Source organism: Columba livia, chromosome 1 (assembly GCF_036013475.1).
Source record: "Columba livia isolate bColLiv1 breed racing homer chromosome 1, bColLiv1.pat.W.v2, whole genome shotgun sequence".
Lineage (NCBI taxonomy): Eukaryota > Metazoa > Chordata > Aves > Columbiformes > Columbidae > Columba > Columba livia.
The window spans coordinates 8,718,383-8,735,659 of NC_088602.1; the positions used below are offsets into that span (position 1 = coordinate 8,718,383).

Below are 17,277 nucleotides of genomic sequence, written 5' to 3' on the forward strand. Positions count from 1 at the left end.
TTTTGCTACAGCATGTAGAAGAGACAGACTTCTGTATAAGCTGGAGGCTCTTCTTATTTCCATTATGTCAAATTCATTTTAGAGTTAGGCATCACAAATTGTGCAGTCAAGTTCATTCTGGGCCAGGACATCAGGATTGTGCAGTCAAGCTCAAAACAGCAGGGCTACTTCGCTTATTGTGTAACACTTCTTAAAGGAAGTCAGCCTATTTAATAGGGTAAAAAAAAAAAAGTATTAAACTTTCCTGCAAACACTTGCAATTTTTTCTGGAAACATTTTTCTGTTCTTAACATAAACAAACATAAACAACATTAAATTAATTGAAAGTGGTAACCAAATCAAATTTAACAATTTGCAATGTAATCATGTCAGGGAAAAATATCACTGTACACAACTGTTATAATTCAGACATTGTTTTGGAGGAAGAGGCAAGACAGAGTATTTGTTTTACCTCTTCCGAAACTCATGTTCATTTTGGCCTGAAGGTAAGAATTTGATTAAAATGTGTATATTAATAGTGTCTTTCAGCAAGCTACTTGAATATTGTTTTTTCAACTAGAAGTTTTGGGACTTGATTACATTTTCTTTTACATATTGGGAAATAATACCCAGAAATCAAGTTACCATCTATTCTTCTTGTTCATTAGAAAGTCAGACAAGTTACAAGTCCTTTCTAAGTTTAACATCTATTATTCTGCAGTGAGATCTTGTCAGGTATTGGTGAGCTAAATAGCATGCAAACAGACTTCTACCAACTTATTTGGCCATGACTGTTTGATTTTATTGTGTGGCTGTTGCATCTTCAAGAGGGTGGTCATTATTCTGGCATCCTAGTGTGGTCAGGTCATTACTTAACATTATAGTGTTGTGCATTAACATACATTAAATTTGATGGCACTTAAACTCTGATTCTCTCCTTCATTTCTTAGAAAGCGCTGTTCCTAGACTGAATTTCAGTGAGTTTTTTGCAGGAGTCTATGTTAGTCTTGCCATTCACCAGACTTGAGGGTTATGTACACAGTTTTGATGAAAGCATTTGAACGTTTGGCTGATTTTTTTTGAAAGCTTCCACCAGCTAGTTTTACATCAATTTCTTCCAAAAAGGAAGATGGGACAACTGATAACTCTTGTGTTGGACAAATTATGACGTTTGTTGTCTTACATTTGCCCTATGCTCGGAGTTTCTTTTTAGAAGCATTAGAGCATTACTTATGAATAAAGATATTCACTTCCCTTTACACACTCTAGATAGAAATTGTAAAAGCAACATGAATTTTGTGCACTTCAGATGACAAAAAAGTAGAAGTTATCAGTGTATCGGCATATAATGCTTTGAAATATACGAGCCAAAGACACTAATACATGGCAGTACTAGAATTATTACCAATTTATTGTCACAGCTTACATTCAGATTGTCTGTATGATTGTAACTACATGGGGATCCCCTCATACGTCTTCTCATAAAGCATTATGTTCTGGCACAGACATTTGCTTTGAATGTTTCTGTAGGTATCCGCTTTTTCCTTTGTTATCATAAAGGAAAACAAACAAAGAAAACAAAACAAAACCACCTAACTGAAGAAAGATGTTTTTCTAGACAGGTTGAACTGGGAAAACTTTTATTCTTATGGAATTATATTTTCAGAAACCTGAAACCTCAGCTAGGCAATTACACTTCTGTGTACAGTCAACAGTTCTACAGCATCATGCAGTCGTCTGGATCAGACACTGTGAGATCTCTTGGGGTTCATATTATTGCTATCACAAATTATTTGTGATTTGTGATTATTGCTATCACAAATTATTGCAATCACAAATTAGTTTTTCTAAGATTAATAGTTTTGTCATGCAAATGTGGGAGAAAGTTTTTACACTGAGTGTGGTGAAACCCTGTCCCAGGTTGCCCAGAGAGGTGGTGGATGAACCATCCCTGGAGACATCCCAGGCCAGGCTGGACAGGGCTCTGAGCAACCTGATCTGGGTGAAGATGTCCCTGCTCATGGCAGGGGTGGCACTGGAGGAGCTTTGAAGGTCCCTTCCAACATCAACTATTCTATGATTATATGTTAAAAAATTGTGTTCCCAAAGTATCACATTCTCTAAAAGTTGGTGAAAGGTGGCAAGTTAAGAAGGGACAGTTTCTAAATGTATTTGATCAAAATAAATGTATTCATAATGGCTTCAATATATTATTTGTGAAGTCCTATGGAATCAAAATTTATTTTAATACGGCTTAAAAAGTTGTTAACATTTAAATAAAATAAAATCCATATTTTCAATGTGCGCTTATCCATCTTGTGTTAGTACTTGATAAAAATAAACACAAAGAATCTTGCTATTGCTGAGAATTTGAGGTCCGTGTTTTGGCCTGCTTGTCTGTGAAATCTATGGCATTGTTCTCTCTCTTCTGCTCACCCTTTATTTTCTTACTTTATTCCTTTATTTTCTTGAACAATCAGAAATGGATTTTTGTCCTGCTGGGGCTGTTTATGTGTCACAATTTTCCTGTACTTCACTGAAATATTATGAAGGTGAAACCTTTATAAGTGAGGAGGAAAGTCAAATAAAAAAATAAATCAAAGAAACCTCACATACTTCAATATAGTCAGACAGTAACACTCCCGCCGAAAAGCAAGATTCAAATTACTGGAACAGTTAATAACTCTGTATACAAATAGTGCCTGGTTTTTGGGATGTTGTTGACAAAACATTGAATGTCACAACTGCAGATCAAAAGAGATCTGAAGCTGCCCATGAATTTCATAGGTGGTTCCCTATTCTGTTCCACTTCCACTGCTTTTGCAACCAAAAATGATCATCAGGTCAGAGGAACCCCATGAAGAGACCTTTCAGTGTCCAACAGCCAGAGGTGGCACAGATGTACCTGGCAGAGACTCTGTTGCTGTGATGTGCAAGATACAGGGATATTTCTAGGCAATAAGAGGAGGGGCTGCATGAAAACAAAATGGTAAATGGTGTTTCTGATCTGGAAGTTCTATAACTAGCAGTTTTTGTTAGAGATGCTCTATATACCTCCAGGTTCCCCTGATGCTACAGACTGGGCTTGCAGAGTCTGGCTGAAGGTGCGGTTTTCTTGCCCATGGTATTTGACGCCAACCTTCGAGCACCACAGAAAATTTATCATTTCATTTTTAGATATAAAATGAAATTGATTGATGAAGAAACTACCAAAAATGTAAACTCAGTAGAGCAGGAAACCCCCCAAAAGCAGTGGTCAGAGAATAAACATAGATAAGTGTACATAAATTACAGCGCCCAGTATTAGTGCAGGTCCTCATGGCCAGTCACAGGTAACATTTTCTCAGACTTTTTGACTTTGTAATTTCCCTTTACATCCATGAGATATTAATATATATATATATTTATTAAAAAAAAAAATGAAAACACCTCTCTTTTTCTGTCTAATGTTGAACTACTCAGACCTGTTGTTGTTTGCATCCCTTCTGTAGGTGAACGGCATTGATCTTCGAGGTGCTACCCATGAGCAGGCTGCGGCTGCGCTGAAAGGAGCAGGGCAGACGGTAACAATCATAGCACAATACCAGCCGGAGGGTAAGCAAAATAATACACTTAAAGGCATATGGTAAAAGATTAAGTGCTTTAAAGCCACCCATTTAACAGGATGAGGCTACTCTAGATAGTGTTTTTCCCAGCTATCATCAGAAGTCATCTGGAATGAAATTTCAAGGGGCAATTCTATGGCTGTATTTTTGTCTTACATAGTAGCTTATGCAACTATAAGAAATAACTTTAGATGTGCATAGAATAAGACAGTCATCAAAACTTAGTTAATCATTCTATTTTCATTATTGCTTAATCTACATTCTTTTCTGTTCTCCTTCTGGAGACAGTGCAAAAGGCAGTTTGAGAATGAAGAGAAATGCCAGGAAGATCTGAATTTGCTTCAGAAAGTCAGATCGGATTTAAACAAAGATAAATGCTTCCTGCCAAATGCATAGAGTTTCCCATTATTACTTTTGGATAAGTGTCCTTGTACCTCCAGGCCAATTAGCACCAGATAACAAGTACTTATCAGGGAAAATGGTGGCTTTCTAAATAAAAGCATCAACAGGAAATTCAGCAAAATATCAGACATTTAGGGTGGGATGTATCTCATCCACCTTTTGGTATTTGATATTTAGCCTTCTAGAGCTTAAGCTAGTTTCAGTGGGAAGAAGAAGACATTGATGGATATTATGAGTCCAGAGTTAAGTGATGGAGCTCCTTCCCATTGTCCACGAACTATTTTTTTTTCCTGTCTGAGGCTCTCAAGGAATTAATGAAGGAATATTACTTTCTAATAGGAGCTAAAGATGGTTTTCCACTGCAGTAGCTGTTACTTCAAAACTCTTTCCAAGTGAATTCAGCAACCACAGGTGTCTGGGAAGACTTGCTGGCACCATTTTATCAGTTTTCAGTAAACTGTTCCAGTCCAATTCACAAGTCCTGCTATGACCTGTCAACACAAGTTGTTGATTCTGCCGGATTGAGCCCAGCCTAGGACACATGTAGGTCTCAGGTGAAACAGAACAACTCTAATAACAGGTTCAACTAGTCAGTTTTTTCAGAGACACTGTGGAGATTAATTAGTAGTGCCAAAATTTATCCAGCATGATACCTTCTTTTGTTTCTCTGGATCGTTCTGATGGAACACAAAGAGAAAAACAGCTGGTATTTTAGTCAAACATACAATTGTGCCTCAGATCTGGTATCATGCATCCATTTATTGGTTTATCCACACTTGAGCCACCAAGCAGAATAAATTAGACCATTCTAAGAAATGGGCAGATTAGAGCAAATGAAATTGCAAGTATCTATTTTTAGTTAAATAAATGGAACATATTAATATAAAAATGCATAAGCAATAATCAGTGATTTCAAATAAAAGTATTGAAAAGCAATTCCATAACAGATAGCTATCCACACTGGATTCTGAATAAAACCATGTTCCCATTAGTTCCGGCAGTGTCGTTTGCTGTCTGGTGATTTTCTACTGCAATTATCACCGTGGCGTCTGAGTACTTGTAGCAATCACTGGCATTTCAGAGTTGTTCTATGTCATTGTTAATGCACAGCAAAATACATCTCTTGACAGACTTTTCCTATTATATTTGAACTTTTAGTTGACATACTTTTCTCATGCATTTCACTAGCTCTGCAATATGTCAAATTCAGTTTTGGTGAACATGCAGTTCAAATGATGCTGATAATATCCATCAAATATTATATTGCATATTTATTTTATTTTTCTAATAATGCTGCTTCGTTCACCAAAATCCGTGTTGAGGGCAGAGTAGTCCTGGCTGTTGTCAGTGAAGCACAGCTGGTTCTCTGTTTCATCCAAATCATTCAAGACACACCAAAGAGAGTACCTAGTGAAGAACAGGCCTGAAAGTTATCCTTATTATAGGAAATGATTGAATATTTTAAGATAGTAGTACTACATTTGTGTTATCTTACTGATGGAGTATTTAATCTGACACAAACTCTGTAAATACAGGGGAAAGAAAAAAAAAAAAAGATGAAGTAGATTTAAAACAGTTGCTTAAATAAACTTCCCAGAGAATTATTTAAGAATTTACAGGTCACACAGAAAGATAAACACGCTCTATATCAGCATAAATACTTATCTTATTCTGAAGATCCTGCACAACTCTTTTTGTCCTTTCTCTGCAATTTATACCTGATCTCTTATTTACCATACTTCATCTTGAAGCATATATTGGAACATAGTCATAAAACACAGTCTTAAAACTGTACAGTTGTGCTTTCCTCAGGGACTCCTCGCTTTAAAATGCTTCCAAAACTAGTAAAGTATATAAGCAAAGTGGGCTTGTAGCTTGATTTTTCCATTTTCATACTGGAAGTTACGAGTTGTTATTACAGCTTTAGTTTTTCTGGGGAGATCCAAGAATAACCACTGCAAATGCTAACCAATACTTTTTTTTTTTTTCAATCTTTTACAGTTTATTAAGCCTTTAGATGTTGTTTCAAACAAATGCATTCAATGAAACATTTAGCTATTGATATTTCAGGTATTAAGTGATGATAATATAAGTACCAGTCAATACTATAAGCCAGCTGATGATTAGCAATTAAGACTGTGAGTAGAAAAAGCTCATGTTCCACTAATCTAGTTTTTATGTGGTAAAAGAAAGCTTATAGCACACATATCTTGGCAATGTCTCGAAAATGAAATAATATACTTTGCTGTGGGGAGAAAATGAGGTGACTACTATAGAAACAGCTTTCAAAGTTTAAACTTCCATTTCCTTGTTTCAAACAGTCAAAAGTTCATCTAAACCTCATATGAACTCCCCTCACATTTATGTGTATAGCCTGGGCAGCAAATGTCAAAGGAATGGCAACTTGTACCAAAAACAAAAATATATATATATATATATTTATATACATAGTACTTGCCATCAACTTGAATAGTTTTTCCTCTTGATATCATGACCCTTTGTTTTCTCATCATGTCTGGAATATACAAATGCAGAGACTAGCTCAGGTAAAATGGAATGTCATCACAGCATGTTTGGAATGCTCTCAGACTTGTGGCTGGTGATGGTGCTTACCTGAACCACGCTGCCTGTCTCTCACTTGAAAGTTGTCTTGGAAATAGCAGAAAATTCCATAAAAGTGCACAGATACAGTGAACAAAGGGAGAATGGAAGGTACAAGCAGCAATTTAATGGAAGCTGAATGGAAATATTAAATCATAAGGGATGGTATGGAGAATTGAGAATAACTCCTCAGTTCTTCCACTCTTCAGTCCGTTTTCCTCACGTCCACTCACCATCTTTGTTTCCCTCATCCTTCTGAGAAATAGAAGAGAAAAAAAGAGGTATGAAAGTCCAAACAAAAATGCAAATTCTGTGGACAGAAATATGGAAATATTTTTAGGAGCAAGAGGAAAATGAATCACAGAGATTAAAAAATCAGAACTCAACAATGGGAGTATATGTTTATAGCTTTAGGAACAATGGCCATCACCCTGGGCTTTTTGAGTCATTCCTTTTATTTTAAAAACTGAAAATAACCTGTGTACTGTATCTTATGTACACGTGTATTGTGTAAATGGAGGTCAACTAATGTTAAGCATCATGATCTCTAACAATCACAGGAGGTGTAGTTCATATGGAGGGATATGCGTGTGTTCAAAGCACACTTACCATCCTGCAGGCTTCAGAAAGGTGACTTTTTATATCCATGTGCTGCTCAAATCTTCTGCACATGGCTGAAATGAAATTAAAGAGGATTTAAAGACCAAAACCTACTTAGAACAAAATTAGAAGAGGAACTGATCACTTATATTTAGCTTTGCTCTCCAATCTTTAATATTCTTGGAAGTGTTTTAACTCTTCTCCCAGCTTAGCAACTCTCAGATCTCTTTTAAAACATTATATAAACATGGAGCCAGTGAGTAGGCCCTTCTCTTCTACAAAATAAAAACCTGAGCCTGGAAAATAAACTTAGGTTGGAACAGCATGTCGTCATTAAGCAATAAATTAGAAAATAAAATGGGAAATGTATAAAACATAGGGAAACACTTTACGCTTCCAGGTTTTTATGCAGGACATACTTTGATTTTAATGGTGACAGTTGTAACTTACAGCCCAGTATGGAAGGAGTTAAGAAAACAAACAAACAAACAAAACAAAACAAAACAAACAAACCAAAACCTTTTTTTCAGTGAAATCGAAATACATTTTGAATGGAAAGTGAACTTTCACTGAAATAACAATTTATCCTGAAAGACACGGCTTGGGAATGGGGCGAGACAGAATGCTGGACTCCCAAAGAAGCTGCTCAAAAGCTTTATTGCACATTTTAGTCTCTAATGCTCGTGTTCCCCCTGTGGCAGCATGAAAAGGTAGAACTTAGCCCTAAGATTTTTGCACAACACTCGGTGTCAGTGGTCTGCGAGCTCCGTGGTGCTGCATTGCAGTGTCTCTGCAGCTCTTCCCTCACAATATCCCTGAAAAACTGTTAAAACCACCCCAAACTTCCATGTGCTTTAAATCTTTCAAGCTAGCCAATTAACTTCCTTTCTTAACAGCTTGCATAGAGGGAGAACATTTATTGATTACAGTTTGATTAGGCCAGCTGACAATGAAGAGGTCAAAAAATGGTTGCAGCGAGAAGATTTCTGCTTTATCACCTTTTGAATTAGCTGTTCGCTGCATGCTCGGGGGCTCTGCGCCTGCTGTGCGGTGAGTAGCTGAGATTTAGTCAGAGTATAGGACAGCCACTGTGACAGACAGTGTCTTTTTTTGCAGACCTTAGCTCAGGAAATTATTAGAGAGCTGCACCTACAGTTCTAAGGATCTTGTGGCAGCTACGGCAGTAAATTTACTTTTTAGTTCTTTCGTTCCTGAATCTGAGAGGCTCACAATGTGAGTTGCAACAGACCCAATGTTCATAAGCAGCATCAGCTTTTATAAAAATATGCTCCTTGTCTTATATGCTTGTCTGACCTACTAGTGCATGAGATCTGCTCTTTTTAAAATTTCAGAGTAGAAATCCAGGGATCGCTTTTACAGGTCTCTCCCTGAGCAGTCATGGATACTTTTTAGGTCTTTTCCCAATTCCTGTCTCAAAATACAAAAACTTGCCTCCTGTTTTGGTACAACAATTGCATATATTCCTGGTTCAGATGTTTAACCTTTCCAGATGCTGCAGGAATAAGGTAGATTAAAAATATATAGGGAGAATAAATAATTGTATTTATTCGTTTTTGTCTAGGTCACTTCTATACTTTGAAATGTGAATACTCATGTTAAAGGCTCCTACTCGCAGCTGTTGAAAATCAATGTAGCTTAATTACTTGTATAAAGTTGCATTACAGCAGATGACTTTCATCTGGAGCCCCCGTATCCAATTGCCAAAGAATGCAAGTTGTTAAGGTTGTATTTCATGCATGTGTATTAAAGAATATAACATAATCTTGGAATGGCCAGGCTGGATCTGACCAAAGGCCATTTGCTGAGGATCTTGTTTCCAAAGCTTAGGGAGAAGAAAGAGCAGGACAAAGCACAGTGGTATTTGCACTGAATCCTGTCCTACTGACCAGAGGGGGCTGAAAAATCCTCTCCTTGTTCTCATCTGGAACATATCACCACTCTAAAGATTAATAAAATCAACAACCAGTTTAGAGGTATGTTTCATAGATTGTCCTGCTGAAGTTCAGGGAGTGAATTTTGTTGAGAAGTCCAGTGCATTTTTTTAAATTAGGAAAATTGAGGAAGAAGGAGTAATAGAAATGAGAAAGCTCAACATTATGGTAGTATATTTTATTTTCCTGTGTTCCAAAACCAGAGAAGTTTGTTGGTTTTTTGTTTGGTTTTTTTTTTTCAGTTCCCAATTTATGCATAATAGTTGATAATGCACCAAAGTTCTCCTACGTAGGAGACAAGGACTGCAGTCTCATTCAGATAGCAGTATCAAAGGCTGTGGGTTTTTATTTTCTCTTGATTTTACCCCTCTTTTTACAGTGACACCTCTAACTCTAGTGTTTCTTTAATCACTCATAAAGTTTTTGTACCAAGTTTCAGAATAGTAAACTGTTTTCTCCAGCCAATTAAAGGTCAGGCCTATGCCTCCCTTGCTTGTCCATCAGGTGCCCACTGAAGAAGTTAGCCAGGTTGCAGATGATAAAGTCATATTCTCCTTCTTCTAATAATCTTAACATGTTTTGCTTCAACAGAAGTGCAGCAGTTCCCTAAGCAACAAATTCCCTCTTTGTTGCAAAGATTTCTATATAAATTAAGATGCTTAACAGTATTTTGTGGCTGTAATACACAACTTCGTGAAATGTACCAAATCATACCACACTATATTTGTGTGCTCAAAACTAAGATTCTGGCACTTAAACTAATCCTTGAGTACTCCAGGTTATGTCAGCAGTTAAAGTGCATGGTTAGATGTTGTCATTTTGATATAGTAGCTATGGTTCCCTCAAAACAAATGCAGTTGCCAAGAGAATATATCACTTGTCTGGCCATGTCAGATAGTGACTTCAGGTATAGATTTGCTGCATACTGTTTAGAATACACTGCTTTTATTTTTACAATGTTGGAGCAAAGTCTTCAGCTTTATAATTTCATTACAAGCTTTGCGCTATATTTAGCTGAAGTAAAAAAAACCACGTCAAAATCACAAAACCACAAACCTACCACAAATGGTGTTTAAAATGAAAAATACAGTTTAAAAATCTCCTGATCCACTTTCAAGTTATTTTCTTTTATCCCAGTGTTTTCTTTCTGTTTGCCTGGGCTGCCCTCACCACTCTACTGCAGATTAACTCCAGTCCCCAAGTGACTCTGCCTGTGTATTGGGCATTGCCCCAGCATGGACAGGTATTTCTAAGGCTCTTCAGATGCCACAGCTGAAGAAGCACCAGGGATTATAAATGTTCTTTTAAAAACAGGTATTTGTAAGATTTTCCTAAGACATAATAGGTTATATTTTAATTCCTCTGTTAAATTTAAAAATCACATTCCCAGCAGAGTTACATAGTATAACTCATCCAACATTGAATATTTTATAAAAAGCAGAATTCTATTTTTTTTTTCCTTTGTCTAAAATATTGAGCACTCATTATATATGAAAGATGTTATGGCTTTGATATATTTTCTTAATGTTTTTGTGCAGATCCATTTGTGTTTAATGTAGTCATCCCAGTCTGCTAGACTGTGTTTGCTGTTTCCTTACACACTCCAGAGCTTTCTCATTTCCCATTTTCATAAATGTTTCAGTTTGAGTACTTATTTTGTAATTCAGTCATATTTAGCTCCAGGCTTAAATTTCTATAAATAGTGTATTCTTTCATAAAGTTGTCAATGTCAACTGTAGGAAATCGTTCAGGAAAAGCATTATTTCCTTTTAACACCTGTCTTTTCTAGCTTTACTTTTAAATGCGATAACATTAAGTTCTGCGGGGGGAGGTGGTTTGAGCTCCATTTATAGTGTAGGTCCTGTTTAGTTTTTTATTGTTGATATACGACCTTCTTTGCTTTATTATATTTATACATACACAAAAAATATGTATCTGTTAAGTCCTCATGCTAGAGATTATTACTTGCTTTTCTTCAGCAATTTATTAATTAAAGTTTAGTGATTTCCTCTTTTTGCTGTTTTGTTAAGGTAGCCATGAATAAGTCTCACTGGGAATACAAATAAAGAGTTGATTTTCTTTTTGCAACAGCTGTTACATTTGCAGCTGTTAATTTAACCATTAAGTACGGGCTATGAAGTCTTTCCCTTTTTCTTCCCTGTTTTAGTGTTCACTAAACTGAAATCTATTTCACCCATGGTTTTTTCCTTACATAACGGCCTTTTCAGAAAACAAGACCTTCTAACAATGGAAAGTATATGTATGGATTTGTGTACTGGTCTTTTAGTAATTTCTCGGCAGCAACAGGAATAACAATTTTGTAACTGCAGCGATAGTACAGGAATAGCTTCTCTTTTTAATTAAAACCCTGGGCTTATATCGCTGGCAATAGAGGAACATTTGCAACCATATGTTTGAGCCTCACTGTAGTGGAAGGAGCGGGATCCGCAGTAGGGAGACAGCAGAGGGGAGCCCAGGGATAATGCACTTTAGCACCAGATTCAGAGAAAAGCTTGAAATTATTTCTGCACTCATTTTAGTGTTTCTTTCTTCTCTCATTCTCTTTCTTTTATTCAATTTTTAATTGTGCTTTTATCTGAAAAAAAAAAAAAAACATTCTATGCTAAAGACATTTTGTGTTTACTTTCTTTTTTACTTTTTAAACAATAAATTTTACTAACACTTTTGCTATTTTAATTCTTTCACAGTGACAACATTTCATATATCACAGAATCACAGAATTAGGACTTAGGAATTTAGAAGCTCATATTTATTTCCATCTGTTTACTTTAAAGTTGTTCTCTTTTCTTTCTCATTTATTTTTGCATTTTGCAAAGATGCAGTTTCTTTCTTTGTTGTGTCGCTTTTTAGTTACCTTCAGTGCCAGATGTTTTTCCTTCTTTACTTACAGTTATTAAAAGTCTGTCCTGATTCATTGCTGCTGCTTTTCCTAGTCTTCATGATAACTTACACAACTTTAAGTTTAGACGCTATTATGATAACTTGAAACTGGTCCTGGGTGATTGGGCTATTCAAGATACTGAAGACTCTTCAGGAAAATACTTTTTATCCAAAGAGTTTACCGTATTTTCTTTTAATAAAGTTCAGAAGCTCACTAGAAACCTGGCTTTCTCTGGCTTCAGGTGGCTTACTTCATTTAGAGACATGACTGAAAGTAGAAAACACTCCATAAACTGGATGAAATTTCACAATGTAGTCAATATTACTGATGGTCATATGCTTAAACTAATACAAAAACACAGGTTACGTACAATCCCTGTGTTTTCAGCTTACATCCCTGGAGAATATGAATACTAAAAATTTAAGCCTTCTCTGCATCTCTGTATCTTTCTCTCTATCATGAGACCCCACCTGGAGTCCTGTGTCCAGCTCTGGAGCCCTCAGTGCAGGAAAGACATGGACCTGCTGGAGAGGGGCCAGAGGAGCCACAGAAATGATCAGAGGCTGGAACAGCTCTGCTGGGAGGACAGGCTGAGAGAGCTGGGGTTGTTCAGCCTGGAGAAGAGAAGGCCTCAGGGAGACTTTATTGTGGCCTTTCAATGCTTAAAAAGAGCCTGTAAGAAAGATGGAGACAGACTTTTTAGCAGGGCCTGTTATGACAGGACAAGGGGTGATGGTTTTAAACTAAAGGAGGGGAGATTCAGGTTAGATATGAGGAAGAATTTTTTTACACTGAGGTTGGTGAAACCCTGTCCCAGGTGCCCAGAGAGGTGGTGGATGAACCATCCCTGGAGACATCCCAGGCCAGGCTGGACGGGGCTCTGAGCAACCTGATCTGGGTGAAGATGTCCCTGCTCATGGCAGGGGTGGCACTGGATGAGCTTTGAAGGTCCCTTCCAACCTAAACTATTCTATGACTCTATGATTCTCTGTAAAAGTGCTGAGCAAGAAAAATGTTTTGGATTGAAATTAGAAGTATATTGTCCTGGGGTTTCCTAGAGAACCGCTCTTGAATCTGATAAAAAGAAAGAAAACTAAAAAAAAAAAAAAAATAAAAAAGAAGTATGGCTTTCAAGTCTGTCTTGTAAGTTCAAGGTGAATTTGCTCTAGTGCTTAGTTAGAAGGAAACAAATTGCAGAGAGAAGTTCTGTTGTCATTTTCTCTCCTTGCAAAACATTAACAAGGGCAAAAGAGCAACTAGAGGAGAGAACCGAGATCCATGATATGGAGGTTTCCCAAAGGATGTGGGGATTATAGCCTGTTTATGGGGATCTCTCATGCTGAGGAAAGACAGCAAGTCTGCCATATGGTAGCAGCTGTTACAGTAGTGTTGCTAAATATCTCAGAAGATGATGGTGTAACAGGGATTTTCTTGGCCCACTACTGCAGCTGCTGTCAGCACAAAATTCACAGTGAGGTCAATGCAGGTGTTAGGGGCAGTCTTTCATCATGTTTATTTTTAAAGTTTATCGTTCTTGGCACATGCAGTGATTTTCTATTAATAATGTTGATGAGCTAGGCAAATACAATCAAAAAAGTAATTTTTTATTTTTTATTTTTCTTTATTGGTCCATTGGCTACACTGGTTGCCCAAGCTCTCTGAGCTTGTTCAGAATTTGGCATGAGTCTCTTCTCACAGATTACAGAGGGAACTTCAATTACTAACTTTAATTGGATGGACAAAGCTGAGATCAGGTGAATTAAACTCTTCTGTTTTCTCTGGGAAGTAGCTACTAGTAAAGTGCTACACAGACAGTTGAAGTTGCTTTCTCCAGCTCACCAGATGAAGTGTTAATGAAGCCAGAAATTAATTCTTTGAGCCCTGTGCCTTTGGTTTAACCACTAGGCAACACTTTCTCTCATAAATAAGTCTTGAGGCAAGTTAGTATAATCATTATTTGAATGGAAGTAGGAAAAAAATAGGAAAAATCGCAGGCAACTTAAGGCTGTGATTCCAGTAGAAAAATAACAAATTAAGAGTTTCAATACCAGATAGGAGACTTTAAAATAATTATTTACTTGTAACATGATTTTAGATAAATTGATTGGTTTATTTGAATTGCTTGTTATACATCTGGGTGAGAATGACGGTGGAGCATGAGAAATGAAAAAAGAGCATGCACTATTTAAATGGAGGGGGACAAAGAGGTAAAGGGAGGATTTGCTCTTGTCTGATCCTGAGCACTGCACTTGCATGCACAGCTTTTTAAAGGATTTCACTCAATGGTTAATAGTCACCCTGCTCCTGTTTCAGAGCTCCTATCTCTGCTTGCTGAGAGAAGCAACATGAGGAATATTCAGTGAAAGTATAAATACTGCTCTGTAGTGCACTTAATGTATAGGCGATCATATCATTATTTACGAAGAACAGCAATGCTATTGAGTAGACTTTTACATGTGCTCACACATAAACATAGGCAGCCATTGGGAACTGGAATTTAGGGTCAACAGAGACAGGTTTTAAGAGCTGCACAGGATGCCTGCAATAGATTTCTTCACAGCTGTCAATATGACACACATTCTTAGGTTGTAAGTGCATGTGAAGGATAAGTAAAAATTTATATAGTATCAGATCACACTCTAAGCTGTGTCCAAGATAGAACTATTTTTCAGCAAGTCAGTCCAAAGCCTCTGAAAATCTTTACTACTGAGCTACTTCTAAAATAAATTCCCTTTTTTCCATGATCTTGATCTACGTCATTCTTTCTTACGTTGCTTTCTTTTTCATGGCTGTTAACCTGAGAGTTGACAAGAGAAATAAGAATCAGATTTAGGCTTCATTGTCAATCTCAATACTTAACTACAGACTCATTGAAAATACTTAATTAACTGCAGAATCATTGAAAGAATGTCATGTCATGTGGACTTCAAAAGAAAACCTTTCTTTAATATTAATTTTGAGTAAGAAAATCTTTTACAGAATACATGAATGCACTGAATATACATATTATCATAGATTTTAGCCTCTCTCATCTGTGTGTGTTATTGTATAATGGCTACATTAAAGACTTAAGTGAAAGCTGAATTAAATGGAACTTTTAAAAATTAAATATTAACCACAGTTCAGTGTGAAGAAGCGTTTAAAGATATAACATTATTTATCTAGAAAGTGAAATTTTCGTTATATTTTACCTTGAGAATCCATCTTCTTTTAGAAGCTCTAGTATCCATTGAATGTAAATAATTTTTTTAGGGTTGAAGATGGTTTCAAAGATATTGGAGTTAATATTTTCTAAACCAGGTGCTCAACATTAAACTCTGAAATACAAATATTCTGATCTGCTGCACTGCTGAATTATGTGAATGATCACTTCTTTAATTTTAGTCATATTTAGTAGCTTAAACATGGACTTAGAAGTCTGGCATTAGTCACCTTTCTGGAAAGTTTGTTATTAGACATCTTGAAGTACTTTCTAGTGACTCTCTAATTCCCTTTGCAGTTTGCAAAGGAAACACATGAGATGAACCCAAGTAATAGTTACTATTTTTAGCACTTAACCTCTTGCATATTTGTTTTTAATTGGTTTAGACAGAATTGTTTGAGTTTTGCCACTCAATAAATCTGGATCCTTATGTTCACCTCCATTGGGCCCCCAAAACTCACGTCAAACTCATCAGCTGGCTTTGCAAGTCTCACTGCTCAGCATTTCAATATATCTTTATGTGGTGATAAAGTGCATGATACAGATCAGGGCAGGTCTTGCATTGTGGACAGCAGGGTCCATCCCCACCAGAACACTATAAGCCTTCCTAAAATCTTGCTCTAACTGTGTTAATAGTGACATGTGGCAAATTTTATGTATATGTGTGTGTCACTTAAGCACATTACTGAGTTGTAACACATTTGCAGTGCTATCCATGAGTCTTCTATCTTGTGACACATGTGGACAGCCCATGTGAGAGCATGCAGAGGGGGAGACTGAGACCAATTGCGAAGAACTGATTTTCTTGGTTTGCTTTTGCACCAGTCTGGGTATCAGTGAAAACAAAATTATGTGAAAACTGGCCTGCAAAGTGCCCTCAGTGCGGATTTTGCTGGCTGTGCCCAAATTTGGGGAGACAGGAGTGTGGCAATGGGGCCTGAGCATGAAGGGAGAAGGTGATAGAGGAGAGAGCTGCAAGAAACTGATGCTCTGGTTTGTCATTCTGTGATTTCATTTTTCATGTGAGTGCTGAGAATTTGTGTGTATCTGGCCACTTCAGTATGTATGTGTGCACAATACTTTTCAATATTGTTCTTTTAAATCTCCATTGCATTATACATGTGTATGTGTGTGTTTGTGCAAAATTTTGTGCCCACCGCCTAAACCATTCGAGCAGCCTCTGATTTAAATAATCCAAGCTAGGTCTGAATTAGGATCTGAATAAGGATCTCCAAGCTAGGATCTGCCTACATGGCTTGGAGGATAACACACGTGTAGTCCAGCTTGTGTCCCAAGAGTAATGTAGCTGCATTAGTTTTTCCTGCAATTATATGTCCTGCATCTCTGGTAGGTGCTCTGAAACCTGCATCTATCTTAGACATTCAGCCCCTTTATAAAGGAAGACAACTCAATGTAAGTATCTTTATGATGGGTTGCTACTAATCCTTCCCAGCCATTTGTAAGGCTGTCTCAGTATTTACTGCCGGAAGAGAGTTCATATTCTTATCCTTCTTGGGTTGGATTCAGTGCAGTCTGCGGTTAAGAAAATTCAAAAGCGAAATGTGACAAACATATGATGGTGTTGGGAAAGAGAATACCGGAGTTTTGACAGTCAGTGGGTACTGACTCTCTCCTTGACATTGCATAACTCCCTTCTGGTTATCTTGTTAACCAGCACAGCCACCCTTAAGGATCAGAAAAGTGTATTATAGATTAGCTAATAATTGTGTTTTGAAAGTACAGAGAGTAATATAAGTGCTAATTATGATACAGAAACTGTAAGTTTTGATGTTAGGACTCAACCTGCATTGGAATAAAGAACTCAAATTAATTTAATTGCTCTAAAACTTCACGCATTTAATCTTGTCATATAATAATCCAAATAGAATAAAAGTATCTGCAGTCTGATGGAAATAACTGGTGCAAAGGAAAATGCAGCGTATCAGCCTTATTCTGTCTTGCTTGTGCCGTCTCCATAAATATTTTATTTCAAATAAAAGATATAAAATGGCATCAATTATGTCTGGTAAGTGA

At 36.8% G+C, this 17,277-nt stretch overlaps 1 protein-coding gene across 36 annotated transcripts in view; it reads left to right on the plus strand.

Moving 5' to 3' along the window:
• Window positions 1-17,277, plus strand: part of DLG2 (discs large MAGUK scaffold protein 2) — a 1,055,145-nt gene that overhangs the window by 836,663 nt on the left and 201,205 nt on the right. For all 36 annotated transcript variants that reach the window (XM_065049757.1, XM_065049758.1, XM_065049759.1 and 33 more), the window contains one exon: window positions 3,471-3,573. In XM_065049757.1, coding sequence (XP_064905829.1) covers window positions 3,471-3,573 — 103 coding nt within the window. The remainder of the gene's footprint in view (window positions 1-3,470; window positions 3,574-17,277) is intronic.